Source organism: Strix aluco, chromosome 2, assembly GCF_031877795.1.
Source record: "Strix aluco isolate bStrAlu1 chromosome 2, bStrAlu1.hap1, whole genome shotgun sequence".
NCBI lineage: Eukaryota > Metazoa > Chordata > Aves > Strigiformes > Strigidae > Strix > Strix aluco.
The window spans coordinates 18,730,787-18,746,611 of record NC_133932.1 but is presented as its reverse complement, the minus strand read 5'-3'; the positions used below and the strand labels follow the sequence as shown (position 1 = coordinate 18,746,611).

General features: G+C 36.0%; 1 protein-coding gene across 3 annotated transcripts in view; it reads right to left on the bottom strand.

Annotated features, from left to right (window-relative positions):
• EPHA6 (EPH receptor A6) overlaps positions 1-15,825 on the bottom strand; it is a 528,684-nt gene that overhangs the window by 487,363 nt on the left and 25,496 nt on the right. For all 3 annotated transcript variants that reach the window (XM_074812331.1, XM_074812313.1, XM_074812322.1), the window contains exon 2: positions 3,348-3,412. In XM_074812331.1, coding sequence (XP_074668432.1) covers positions 3,348-3,412 — 65 coding nt within the window. The remainder of the gene's footprint in view (positions 1-3,347; positions 3,413-15,825) is intronic.

The following is a 15,825-nucleotide window of genomic DNA, read 5'->3' as shown; positions in this document are numbered from 1 at the left end:
AATAGAAACATTCTTTGTGACTGAGTATGTCAGTAAATTAATGACTTCTGTTCATGTCACAGTCTCAGGAAAACCTATCATCCCACCCTCCTAACCCCAAAAATGTTCACAGCAGTAACTATATGTCAATGACATTTTTCTTACACATGTAAACACCAGACACATGCATTTATTTTGGGGGGGGGAAAAAAGCTTGATTAAAGTAACATGTACGATTTATGTAGTACCTGAACAAAAATCCCTATCAAAAGCACAAACAAACCAAAACCTGTCACTCTGCTCCAGGAAAAGGGAAAATGCTGATGTGCCCATCATGGGACAAATGTGTTCTTATTTCTGCAGTGATATTCTTAATTACACCAATAATTATGCCATATTGTGCATTATATTAGGATAGATAAGTAACTCAGATTAGATAGCACTGTGGACATAATACAACATCTCTGATGTTTGTGCAAGATTTAGAAATACACCAGTTTTACTGTTCTTTACTAAATCAGTAAGTATAATAGGAGTTATTAGTCGATCCCAAAAGCACTATTTTGCCTTACATTTTAGTAAGAATCAAGTCATAATTAACACGAACATTGGCCTTTTGTTGCAGAGACTGCATACAAAAATGACATGAAGAAGCATACAAATGTCATATTCTCTAAAGTACATGAGCACTTGTAAGTTCAAGTTTCTTTTTACCTTTGTAAAAGGTACAGGATCCCAGAATAACTTAAATAAAAACAGTTTAGAAATACATTACAGTTTAGTTTTTAACTTCAGTATCTTTAGTATTTTATAAGCTGAAGTAATGCAACTTTTCATATTTTAATAGCTCTATGCAATTTTTCAGTATGTTCAAATACCTAAACCAAACTGTACATTTGGTATATTTTAATGAAGTTTGTCAGAATGACACTGACTGAAAAATCAGCAAACTTTTATTTTAATCGGCAGTTCTGCATAACTGTCAGTGAGTGAGAGAAATAACTCTCATTTCATATAAGTCATTTGTCTCCACTATTTATTTGGGGTTTTCTGTTTGTTCCTTCTTTGTGCATCATTTCAGAGGTGCAGCATTGCCACCAGGTCCTACTGCTCACAGCAGCCTCTCCTGGCATGTTGACCTAACGCATTTTCCTTCATTCCATTGTGAGAAATGGAGGACCTTGTTTGTCTGAGTATCCAGTCATCTTCTGCGGTATGTGACCAGTATCTTATATGGATTGTGCTTCTCCAAATCATGGATTCTCACCTGCACAATTTCCCAAAAAGTTTGTTCGAAAACTTATTTGTTGTAGTGCACATGAATCTTTAACCCATTTGCACCTTAGATTAACTCATCATCAGACATACCTTCTTCCTGAGGTAACAGTGCATGCACACTTCTCTTAACTACCTCTCCATACTCAATCTACCCACTTCCTCTCAGTTTCCACTCTAGCCTCTTCTGCCTATTTTATGTCTCAGGAAGCCTTATTCTGTATGTTTTCCTCATGCTACAAACCACTTTTCTCCCACACATTTATTCTAGCTACTTTTTTAAAAAAACAAATTGTACTTATTTGGGAAATTCTCTAATAATTGAATCCCAAGTACTGACTCAAATGTAAACTCCCCGCATCGTAGTAAGTGCTGCCAATTTTTAAAACACAGCAAAGGTCCTAAACACTTGAAAACCTCAATATGCTGCTAAGGGTATGTAGGACCAACCAAAATAGTTATGTTGTAATAGCTGTGTGTTAAATCAACTTCGAGTGCAGGTTTTTTTGTGCTTGTATATTGTGATTATTGTTGTTGGGGTAATAAAGCTTCTAAGAACTTAGAGAATAACTGAAGTTATATCTTAACGTGCTTTCCAAAAGCCAGCCTCCCTGTGCAATTCAATGGAGCTCATCACAAAGTTAGAGCAAAAAATTCCTCACCATATTTTCTCATCACAGTATATGACAGTATTTGCTTTTTGCTAAAGCAGAAATTCCTTGCTATATTTTCTCATCATATTGTATGACAGTATTTGCTTTGTTCAGGATTTTTGAAGGAAATAAAACTTTCCGAATTATAACTCAAGATTGCATGAGACTGCATACAAAATGTAAACCTCAGAAGCATCTGTAACAGACTGAAATTATGTCTAGGAATACAAAGAATTGGAAAACCCTGAAAAAGAGTAATCCATAAAGTTGAAAATAGTTTGAGATTAAGAAATGTCACGTTGCTTGAAAGCCCTGAGGGCAGAGACACAGAAGGCATTTTATAGAAATGGTACTGAGGATAGACAGTTTCTACTTTCTTCTGGAATGGATCACAAGAAATAAAATAACTAAAAACAAAACAAGATTTTTCACTCAGAAAAACAGTATTTTCTGAGCTCATTTCAAAGAAGCAAGTAATTATATGCCTCATACACAAGAATTAAGAGATAATGCCAGCTAATATAAAAATAAGTGATATACAATATCTACAGTGACATCAGAACTAGAAGCTGATAAAAAGGTGTTAAATGCTCCAGTATACTGTATCTTAATCAAAAAGTGAAACTACAAATGCCTCTGATACTCTGTTACGTGCATTAGCTGGGTGGAAAGAGAAGACAAGTTTTGGAACTATAGCCACTGGCAAAGCACTGATGGTTGAACTTCAAAGAGTAAAATGCTCCTGTTCCCTACGCTCACCTGGCCACACCATCTCCAAGTATACCAGACACCTCTAAAGCTCTGGGGCCCTGTACGCAATGTCAAGTGCCTCCGGGCAATCTGTACTAACAGTAGAGTGAACCCATTTAAGACATTAAACTGCAATAGTGAACTTTAATCTAGAATGATCGGTGCAGGGAAAAAAGCACTAGTTAAATATCTTCTCTAAATGTTTAAACTGGTTAAATAACATTAACGTATTTACAATGTTTTTCTGATTTAGCTAACCTGATACCATTTTACCAGATGCTGAAGTCCATATTAATCCTCTCTTAAATTATTAAAATTTTTTCTCAAGTTAAAAAATTGAAAACTATTTTTCCTTTTATTTCACAAAAAACGTATTCATAACATAGTACTAACTCTAGCATAGGACTTTTTAACATGGCACTTTATGATGTGTAACAATTAGAATCAGATTCAAAGTAAGATAGATTCTTAACACTCAGAAAAGCAAGAAAAGGGCATAATAACGTGTCCTCACATCATTCTGTTATTCCTACTTACAACACAGGCTGCTCCAGTCCTGAGAACAACTAAAATCTTTCTGACAAGTTTATATCGCAAGAATATCTACCCAGGTAGATATTCTTGCCATTCACTTCCAGAGTGTCAGAATGCCAAAATCAAGACAATAAAACAAAATAGTAAGTGACTTACCCCATTTAAAGGAAACGTTTTCCATCCTAGTTCTCCGAGGGCAGCTGTAGTATCAAGTAACACAACTGAAAATGGAAAAAGAAATGGTATGTTTGTGGTATTGCTTGAATTAGACACATACAACATAGTAAAATATTAAACTGGTATGAATTGAACCAGCTATACTAGCCAGGTATATCTGCTTAAAGCTATTAAAGCAATTAAAATGGAGTATTAATAAAAACAGAACCTAAACATTTAGGCTTTCATGGCTTACATTTCACTACCAAATGTCTCAGAAGATGTAACTCATAGAAAACCTGAAGAAGTCACTGCCAAATCACAATACACTACCAATGCTTAATCATTAAAAGGGGCCTGAATAAGCATGCACATTTCTGCAATCCCTTGCCTGGAAATCTAGAAAGTCTGCACATGGACTTAAGCATTAAAGCTAATAAGGAAAAACAAGATTTTTTTTTTAAACCCAAAATTTCCCAGAAATAAAGTTATACATCATACAAATTGTAAAATTCAGAAAGAACACAGAAAGACTAACAACTTTAGAGTTGATATTTTAGCTGGAAGGTGCTACATATATTTTGTGACACTTGTCACATTTGTTTTGGTTTTTAAATACATGACAGGATGTGCATTATTGTACCTGCATATAAAAAAGTTTTTCCCTTACTGTAATATGTTAAATTACATTAGCTTCATTTTTCTCTTCACTAATATGCAAAAATTACACAGAACACAGTTCATAGTGATAAGGAAGCTGACTGTAAACTAAATATTTAGTACATGAGACATTGTACCTACATGTACTGCTGCCCTCTAATGGAATTGTTTCATCTGACCCTCTAATTTAAGAAATGTAAATTAGGATTTAAACATAGAATCAAGTATTGTATGGGCCAGTTTGTTTTAATCATCAAGTTGGCGTGTTTTGAATGCTCATTTTCTCCTTACAGCCCACAAATTCCAGTTCTTTGGATGGTTAAATGATGAAGAAAAATGAAGCTATTGGTTTGGAACGTGACACCATTAGCCATACATTTGGGGGGTTTATGCTGTTGCACATCTTCCACCTCTTATCTGTCCAAATAATCAATGTACAGCTATCTATAATGTGTTTCTATAAAGCAGTACAGCAGCAGCTGCAGCAGCAGCAGAAGCCAGATCATGGCTTTTTGCCTTATGGAAAAGGCACATTGGCATGGAAAGGGTATGAACTCGTCAGCTTATTAGAGGAAACTTGACCTAGCATCTTCCTTTGTCTTTTGTATTAGTGACAATTAGAGTTCCCCTATATCTGAATGTATGTTGACTTTTAACCTGAAACTGAAATAGTCTTATCAGCAAATTTGCAGTCAGGCAACAAGCTCAACATTAACCAAATAAAAGTTTAATGATTTATTTGAAGAAACTAATGACATTTTAAAAAGGTTATTCAACAAAGGGGAGTATTCTGCTTTCCACAACTTCACCAGTTTAAGAAACTTTGTGAATAACTTGAGCATAAATTAAACATTTTTTTACAAGCCCTATTTTACTTCCAGAAAATGGAATCACTATCCCCACTGAGACTATTGCTGCCTTCTGCTTACTGAAAAAGCTGTGATTTACAGCTGTCATAGTATTTTCTATTTGCATCAGGCTACCATACTCTGTTGAAGAGTCAGAAAAGCGTCTTCCCACTCGGCCTGTGATGCAGCAGTCTCCTGTGTAAACCTTCAAGTTATAAAGTACTGCGGATCTGTCACCTCCAAAAAAATCAAGCCACTGAGTTTAGATATTTCCTTTTTGTAGAGAAGAACAAATGCTTAGATGGTTTCTGAGAACATTTCAGTTCATCTTAGGAGTTTGTTTTCTTCTCTCCATCGCTCCTCCCCACCTCTCTCCACCCAGCAAACATGGACTATTTGTAAATATACTTGGTTTTCACCTGAGGTTATATCTTGCTACTTATGGATCTCCAGGCAGAAATGAATTCTTTCTACAAACAGCATCGGGGCTTGAAGTGTCTTTTCAGTTTTACAATTTTTGTGGTAGCAGGACCATGATTTAATAAACATCATCCAGGTATTCAAAACTAATACTTCCACAGACAAGCCCCAAAATACAGGAAGGAAAACTAATTCATTTCTTCAGTGGAGCTTGAATTAATTAATTCCTTGCCCAAACCAATCAAGTACTACTTGAAAGCTCAAAGCTATACATCAAAAAAATTAAAAACTAGAATAAATTAATCACTGAAAGTAAAATAAGTTTAAATTTAGTTGAACTATGATCTAATAACATTTCTTGTATACATTTACCAAATGATCCCCATCAAATAACTGAGTTTTGTTAAAATACAATTTTTGATACATTTTACATTCCAAGCCTCTTGTATGCTCATATATGCTCCACCAAATCTGTTAGAACCTCAAATGGGATTATTCAAACAACTAAAGAGCTACTAACCAGAATTAGAATGCTATCACCTTTGCAGTCAGAAATTAAAATCATAAAAATTAAAAGACTGTCCTTCCAACAGTACTTGTATTACAAGACATAAAATAATTATCTATCAAAAATGTGCAAATACTGGCAGATCAAGTAAACATTAGGTTTATGGCAAAGAAATACAAACCCCAGTAAAGCGGTGAAACCAACAAGGCCAGTTATACAAATGAGGACACTGATAAAGTAATAAAATCCTCACACACTTCAGTGATTTGGAGATACCTACATCATAGACTTCAGTGTGGGACAGAGATACCCAAGCTATCTTTAAATGAGGTAATTAAGAAGCAGTCTATCCCCAGCAGCACAGACCTGATGGCAGACTAATATGCACTGCCAAGAAGCTTCCAACTCGCAGCTGCTTGGCAGAAAATTCACTCTGCCAAATAAACCCAGACTAAGAAGAATGCCTGCATGTAGACATCTGAATTACATACAGGAATGAATGCTTCTCCTCTGACTGCAGAATAGTGGAAGTTTCAAAAGAGCTGGAAATTTGCATACAAAGAGACTAAAAGGAGATAGTGGGCACTACATATGATGCTTAAAATGAGAAAATTCCCTAAAAAGTTAATGGGACCAGGAAGCTGTGTTTACTGACCCTTCTCCCTACTTTTACTTATGTATACTCCTTTGTATGCCATTAAAAGCCCCATTCCCCTTAAATGAGACTTCATGCAAAGTGGCCATTATGGACAAGCCATTAGCTGCCGGCACAAGCAAAAGTGTGTGTCTGGAACTACTGCAGATAATAATAACTTGGTTGCAACTAAGCAATGTTATTGACACTTCTGACATCCAACTTTTACTTGTAGCAGCCAGTTTTTCTGAGGTGACGTAGAGTATAAAACTTGCAAAGGGAACAAGAGTGAAAGAGTGTAGGCCTACCATTACAAAGTCATGTCACGATTCAAAATGAACTCAAAGATCTTTTAAAAAATCTCTTTGGATAGAAAGAACTTAGATTCAGCATTTGCATGTCCTTCCTTACATAACTGATCTAGGGATGCTGTCACTAGCCCAACAATAATATACAGACTTAACCACAGAGCTGTAAATCTATTGTTTCAGCTAACTGCACAATTCATACTTAGAATTTAAATGTGCTCAGATTTGTTTTTGAGTACATTAATAGATATTACATTATTATAACTCATTATGCCATATTGAGCTCCAGTTTCCTTTTTCTTGGACATACCTTGCACTGCTATTATTAGACTTTACAATTGAAATTAATCTTTTCAGAGGTTTTGCCTGGTCCTGAGGGAAATGTTTTATTTAAAATTATGATGAGCAGAGCTCCAAGGACTGACAGTGTGGAATTTTAATTCTAATTCCAAAATACTGTTCTGAAGATGAACTCTACAATCTTGTCTGTACAACCAAGGAAAAAGCCTTCCAAACATTAATTTCACGTTTCTTTTCTCCTCTTCTTGCTTTACACATCTCCAGACAGTCTGACCTAACAGTTTTAAATGAATAAAGGATTTTGGCCTACTTCATGGAATCATAGTCTGACATCAGAACAGGCCATCAGATCACTCAGCTTCATCTCTCACTCACTGTGGACTATTTCACTGTTACCTCTATAGTGGGTAAGCCACAGATTTTCAAGGAGACGAGAATGACAAACAGACATTAATTTCTTAAGACAACACCAGTAACTGAGGGAGTTGCAGAAAAATACCAGAGTGGAAAAAAAAACAGGAAAAAGTGCCGAAACTTAGAAGAAAACAAGTTGGCAAGACTGCAGGCCAGCTCACTCCAACACATCCCACCCAGGTGACAACTGCTGGGCGGGCAGACTCGCCGGGTGCCTGCGCTGGGAGCGGGGCGCGTGTGCTGCCCAGCCTGGCAGACCGTTTGCCCTATATTGGCTGCTCTGCGGCTTTAGCCAGCAAACTCATGCCATGCACTCTGAGCTACGGATGTCCTGCATGCAGAATCTCTCATATGCACTGGGTAAAAAGATGGCCAAATAGAAGATGAAAGGTTTTGGTATCAGACACCCAGAAATACCCAGAAATAGGTAAAAGTGGCACAGTTTTTTTCTTCTCTGAGAACTTACTTATTGACTGCAATCAGTTTATATTTATAAGACAAACACACTGAGCTTCTAAAGTCTCTCACTTCCAGGCCTCAAGAGAGTTGTTGCTCTCTTCTAAAGTGTCTGCACTTCTTTTTCAGGTTTTATGGCCTTTTTCGTTTTTAAAAACAGGATCACCTGCAGTATTCTGAAATCATTCCTTCTAACAATATATATTGAGATAAAGAACCCTGCCTATTTTTATATCCTGTTTCCATATCTAAGGTCACATTAGCCTATATTTCACTGCAGCATTGCACTCATAGGCAGTTATTAGTCTATCAAGATCACTGTCCTTTACAGAATCACTCCTTTTCATCATTATTTTTCAGTTTGGGTTGCATTTTTGTTCTTGAATGGACAAAGAACCGTTTGTTTATATTAAAACAAGTTTTACTTTTAAGGGCTGACCTTTGTTAAGTGATAAAGGCTGTTCCATGTCTGCATATCCTCTTTATTTATATACTTACCACTCTTTTGTCAGCTATTGATTTTATATTTATTTCCGTGTTACTAATGAAAATCTTGACCAGTTAGAATTTTGCATGGTGTAAAAGTAATACCTCAAATTTTGTGATTTAACAGTCACTGAAAACTACTTTAAGGTTTCTTAGACCTCAGCTATTTAAAATCCATTTACTAAAAAACTAGTAAGCTTTTTCACTGTTGGAACACTTTGTGGTATTTTGTGATACTTTACAAAATCTAAATATATCTCTGCAGCATGTCTGCTTGAGGAATACAGAAAGAAGAGGGAGATATGCAATATGCAAGTTACCTTAGGCAATTAACATGTAATCAGCTGGGAAAAATTATTTAAATGCTTGGAGTTTTTGACCAGGCCTGTTTTCCATAAAACAAATTAACTGGCATTCATTGTATATGTATCAATTGAATCATTTTCCAGCATTTCCATTATTTTGCATGCAGCAACTATCTGGTTTAGGCAAGATTAATGAGCTGCAGTAATAAAGGATGAGGAGCACCTGTCTAGATAGCGATTCTGCCAGGAAAGTATATAGGAGTCATAGCAAATCATATAGTAAACAAAGTATTGATGATGCTGTTTGACTGAGATAAACAGGATTATAGCCAGAAAAATATATAGAGTAATTCTTACCCTCTCTTCAGCATTTCTAAGCCTTTAGTGGCAAGTGCTGTGCCTGGTTTTTAGTGCCTGACTTCAAAAAATACCTGGATCAGTTACAAAGACACCACAGGAGAGCAACGGGAACGATAAGATCTCTAGAAAGGCTGTGCTCTGGAAGGTCTGAGTGCACCAGGGTCATTTACCTTGGAGGTTAAATTAGAAGGACTATCCACTAACAATCTTCCAGTGTGTAAAAGGCTGTTTAAGGCAGAAGGGGATAATCTGTTCTCTACCTTAACGGCCAAAAAGGAAGAAGGTATTTAAATTACAGTAAAAAGAGTTTTATTTTAGACTTCAGGAAAATCCTTAGTACCCCTACAGTTGTAAAGAAGAGGGATACTTATGACTAATTGGGAAGCTGGGGAATCTCCACTGTAGGAGGTGTTTAAAACACCTTAAACACTGTCAGACCCGGTTTCTACATAATCTCATGTTGCCTTGGGGCAGATGGGGGGGGCTAAATGACTCCTCCAATCCTCTCCAAGGCTGTGATTTTTATAAAAATCTAGTTACCTGGTTAATGGTGCTTCCCTTTTCTATTCAAACCAGTACTCTAACACCTAAACTCTTCCAATATTCTTGAATTCCCTGAGTCCCCGAACTCATTAAATTTACCATCAGTAGCCCAGAGATCTCCTCAGCCAATTCTTTCAGGACTCTTGGAAGAGAACTATTTACGCCAGATGGGAAGTATTTCATATTCTTCATGTTGTGTGAATAAATTACTAATTTCTAATTTTCTCAATTCTGAACACCTTATTTTCTGCATCTTTCTAAAAATAGTTCAATATCATTCACACAAACATTTTTATTCATAATACAATAAAGTCCCATCGCCCTGACTGTTGTGATACTTTGGCTTTTACCTAACACACTTAGCTTCTATTTTCAATGTTCCACACTTTATACTTATAACATGTATTGATTTCCACATGTACTCTCTCTTTTCCATTAATTATTACAAGTGTTTATATTTCTAGTTTCTGCTGTCACATTACCTCTAACGTAGGTTGAGCCGTTACCCAAAACTGGCTTTTTTTTAATTGATCAATTATTTTCCAGTCAAGAAATTTAAAAAATAATTGATCAATTCATCTTTTTTATTTTCACACTTGCACTCTCACACAAACACACGATTAGAATTCTCCTCCAATGAATAAGAACTGGTCAGAATAATTTTTCATGTACAAAACCCAACATCTTATTTATGATAAATTCACCCTCTCAGTCCTAAGAATTTTGCAACATTATTAGACTGGCTGCAATATATCTTATGTTGGATAACTGCCTGTCTTTAAATTGGTAAGGTGTTTTACTCCCAGTTACATGAGGTCTCCAGTGAACATCTTCAAAAACTGATTCCCCCACAGGACCATTTTTCCTTCCATACATTACATACAGATGCTTAAGAAATAACTTACCCTATTTTCCAATTTAATTCAGTTATCTGTTTCAGTCTTACTGTTCCCTACTACTACCTCGATAGATATAATTTCAAATCCTGTGGCTCTGAACTAACAAGATTAAAACAAACAGTGGTTCTTTTGCATAAAATGCTACTACCCACCTTTTTGATTCAACCTTTTTTCCTAGAGAACCTTATCACCTATGTCTTAGCAAAAGCATTTTTTAAATGAAATTAAAATTTATGCTCTTTGCTATATCATTTTATGCTTTCCTACACTTCCATAGTGCTCCTGCTATTTCAGAGCCAATATAATTATCCTTCCCGTACCTTACGTGCAAACATGCACATTCTCCTGAGAGTGGAAGGCTGCTGTAATCCTACTGCTCCATCTCTCACTGGAATGTAAGCCAACATTTTCATACCAAAAGCTTCAGTTTTACATTATCCTTTTTCACATTGCTCTTCTTCCATTCTCACTTGAAAAATCAACATGAATCCCTTTATTCTCATGTTGTATTATTATTAGGCATTGCCAACCATTGCAGACTCCTCAGTTACATCAGACCAACCTCACTGGATTAAGTCTTAAATAGAAAAAGTGAGATGAAGCTCTGATTTATTCTCTTCTTGTGCTTTTTTGGTGGAAGACTTTGTTGAATGTAGAGTATGAAATGCATATTTTTATGCGACTGTACCATGTAATAAGCAAGATAAGTAAACCAAGTGCTGTACTTTGTTCTTGCTACCTAAAATCATAAGACACCACACTGAGAGATCTAATTTATCTAATTATTTAAAATGAAAGAGTAATTCTTGTACCTACTGAGAGAACTGATGGAAGCAGAGGCAATTGATTTCAGCTGTATTTTCAGTACCATTATTCCATATACTGTCAAACCCCTGAAGTTAGTGAAATGGAAGCAGCAACTAATGGAACCTTGGAATGATATGGTATTTCATTTGAACAATTAAGTGGGTAAGACTTTACATATTACTTCTGCAAGTCATTACATACCACTTTTGCAAGCTTACATGTTCCTTTCTGTTTGAATTTCATTTGCCAAATATTTATTTTTTCAACTCCATATACTTCTCATCAATCAGAGTTTACGAAGGTAGAAGGAAGAAATAAGCCATTGCTTCGCAAACCATTTGGATTTTTGTCTTCCATTATTTATGCTATGTAACTGATCCCCAACTGTATCATCACAACACTTTAGAAGAACAAGCCATGAACATCATATATGATTATATCTGTAGAACAGGGAGCTATATGAACATCCACCTAACTTACATTTGCATGAACAAAAATGCAATTTTATAATTATTTTCAAATAACAAGGCATGTCACCACAGTCTGATGAAGAAAAGCTCACACTCTAAACAAATAATCTAATGTGTGCCTCAGCACCTCCAAAATCGCTAGAAAAAAAATGTTAAATCTGAATCAAACCCAGCAATACTTGACACTCAAAATTCTACGAATAGGCCTAATTAATTTCATGACTTCTACAGCACCAAGGGATTAAGGTATTTGTCTTTTACCAAAATCTTCTAAGACTCTGCAATTGTTCTACTTCATGTCTAGATTGTCTTTATCTAGAAATGACTGTTGAAATTATGACCATAAATTTTGAAGGATGGTCGTAAAAGTCTGCCCTTCTGGAGAAAGCCTTTGACTTTCATATTCAGGGACTAGACACCAGTCCTTATGTGTTATTTCAATAATAAAAAGAACATAATTAGAACATATAATCAGCTAGTTGCCTATTGCATTTACTGTGGCTTATTTTTAGTATTGTTAACACCTACCTTTCTGAAAGCAGGACAGTGGATTTAAAAAATGTGACAAGTCTGTGGCTACAGGCTGACAAGCTTTAAGTTAACTTGAGGGTTTGAAGCATCCAACCACAAACATTTCTTATTTTAACAACAGCATTTTTATTTTCTTCCTAATACCACTTTAATGTAAAACAAGCAATTGCAATACTTTAAATACCTATCAAAATTCTCTGATAAGCAATTATTATAATTCACAATTTATAACCTGTAAACAGCCCATGAACATACCTGTATCTCATCATACCTCTACTTTAAATGACATGATTGATACTTACAATTTTTAAATTTTAAAATCAGAAAATATTTGAAATACTGGACATATTTAAATACCTGTTTTACAAAGTTGAAGCTTAAGACATAGTCAGATAAAAAAGCTGAGATGGACAGACTTATTTTCAGGAAACATGAATCCTTGCACCCAAAAGACATAATAGTAAAATTTTATGTTCTGGTTTTTTCCATTGTTTTTGTAGCCTGTTTTTAATCGCATTAAAATTACTTAGAATTGTGCTAAAATACTCTAAAAAGAAACAAAACAAAAAACAAACAGATAGAAACAACAGATTAATTCTGAAAATTAGTCAATTATGTCTAGATGCTTTCATTTAAATGAGTTTTTCTTGTTTAGACAATTAAAATAGAGACTATTTGCTGACTGTTAGCCTTTACAACTACTTAAACCAAGGTATGAAATCTCCGTAGCAGCTTTCTGTACAAAGCATCTTGTGAAACTTATTTCTCCGGTGTACAAAAAGGAATAATCAGGTGAATGAAGGAAAGAGAAACGACCTTTACTGCTGTTTTACAACAGAACTGAGAAAAGACTCCCTGCATGATGACCTACAACAGGAGCTCCTTGGTGTGGAGTGTAACTAGAGATTCTCCTACATTCACACCGATACAACTGTCCACATTTTGATGGTTTTTCTGCACATGCATATATGACCACTGTGATGGTGAACTTCTCTCTAAAGCAACTTATGAATGACAGAAGTTGTTAAATGGTTATTCTAATAGGATAACACATTGACTTTCTTTTTTCAATATTAAAGTGCTGCCTTATTACACAACTTTAATCCCTGTTCATAATACAGATAAATATTTCAAAGAAAGAGGAGAAATTAAAATGATTTATCAGTCACAGGCATGTAACACCAGTCAGTAAAAGATATGGCCTTTCCCAGTAATGCAGGTTCCATGTTTCATTTCATGAATACCAAGCAGAGCTGTCAGAATCAACCCGATACATTCAAGTGGCACCAAACAAACCAAGAACATCGAAAATTTATCTGTCAGTGCAGAAATACATGACAATTTCTGCACTGAAATATTTCTGGGGTAATAGTTACAATCCCAAATTGTACACAGTTAGATCTTAACTACATATTCTGCCACTTAGCAGGTTGTTTTGCCCTAAGACAACTGTAAACATTATGTATTTTAAGGTCTAACATAAGTGCTTCCTTCTGCAATATGACTCTTATTCACAAGCACGAGAAAAAATAAAATTACTGAGGTAAAAAGAAAGCATATTCACACCTAAAAGAAAACCTCAGAAACAGATGAACCCCTAATTTTTCCTCAGGTAACTATGGAATCAAGAACAAATAGGTATTATTCTACCTCTTCTAGGCTATAACACAGATTTTTCCCCAAGAGCAGTGTCAAAGTGATTTCAAAGTGATTTAGTTGAACACTGCACTTCCAAACAGGGGAGTAAGACAGAAGGAGGTTCTCAAATACACAGATCAGCCAGATCCTACACATTCCTACATCTGTAATGCATCAGAAGGGGCTGAGCACTGCAATGTCAGCCCTGCAGGACAGGCAGGGAACACAGAACTGAAGAGTAAGTCCTGGTAGGTAGAAGCAGACTGCTCTACTTTAATGGACTCCTCACAAAGAATGAGATGAGAAAAAAGAGATTTTAGGTGCCAGGGAAACTGTGTACTTAACCACTGACTCAGCTTTCATTTCTAACATATTCTGTTTCAGCAGGGATTGCTGTGAAAATAAAGCGAGATAAATTAATGATGTTCACAGGTCCAGAAAATAATACCAGAGCTGGTTTATGTCACATAGCTGTATTATTTTCCTAAGCTTTTGGTTTCATGCATGAGATACAAGGAGGTCAAGAGCTAAGCCTGATAAAAGTAGGAGTCACAAAATGATGATAGGAGCCCAGCTGCCCTATGTAATAATTTTCATTCTGTCTTGAAAAAACTAATTGATATTCAATTCACCATCATGTTCATGTCAACAGAAGATTATTGGGCAGATTTTTCTAAATGAACATGAATACCTGACAGTTTTGTCAGGTCTGTTTATTAACCTGAATATATCTTCATTATGAAAATTAGAAACAAGTGAAATTCAGACAAATGGATTTATCTTTCCTTGCACCAGTGAAGTACAAATGACTTGTGTGTGTAAATCAATCCTATTAGCCTGGGACTTGGTTTGTGGAGTCATAATGCTAGATTTAATATTCTCCACTTTGCTGTTAACCTCTTCTATTTGCATTCTTACAAGGACTTGTTTTTATGTCTTTTACTATTTTTTTTTGAGTGGTGATAAAATGAACAAAAAGTTTACGTGACAACATCCATAAGTGAAAAAAAACATACAAAAGCTTTTGGAAAGTATAATAACAGCTATACATAACTGTCAGACTAATTACGAAGTTAATAATTCCATAGCTATTACTCCTATACTCTGCATTTCTTGGGACTTCTCTTCAAGAGGGGTAGAAACTTCCCACAGGAGTTCATGGGCATAATGAAACCCACTCTAGGCACCCATTCTTTCTTGCACTGCACTGATCCAAAGACCTAGCCTCTCTATTACTAAAGTATGAAATGGTATTGCAAAGGTTTGTTGGCTTTGCCCCATGCATAACTGGGGAGGTTGACAGAGGTACCTTACAACCTGGTCACGTATCTCTTTTCAAGTGGAGGGAGAACCAGAATCAGTACAGACCTGTTCCACAACATCCCTTTAAAGAAATAAGTTTTGAAGAGAACAGCTGATAGAGTGACAAATGGGGACTGGGAAGACAGATGGCCACTGCTTACTCAAGTAGTTACTTAATAACCATAATGAAAAATTAGCTGTTTGGTGACTCCGAGGAACAGAACAGACAGATGTTAGGAGAGGTACAAAGGCTGAAGCAACTAAAAAGAGTTTGTGCTTGACTGGCAGCACAGCCCCATGAAGAGCTGTTTGAGGATGTCTAGCTCAAGAACTGAGGCAAGGGACCAGTTCTGGCTTTTTGGCAGGGCCCCTGAGGGTGCGTGTTCTCCCAGGTGCGGTCAGAGCTGCAAAGCATGCTGCTTCAGGCAGGCTGAGAGCAAGAATCAGGAGTCTCAAACTGACATACAGGCAAATCAGACCTGGAATCACAGTCATGAAACACGAAGGCAAGCACTTCTGCAGTGGCACAGACCCCTCTGCTAAAGCCAAAGACTCTTCACTACACCCTCTCTGTCTTCTACTACTTCTG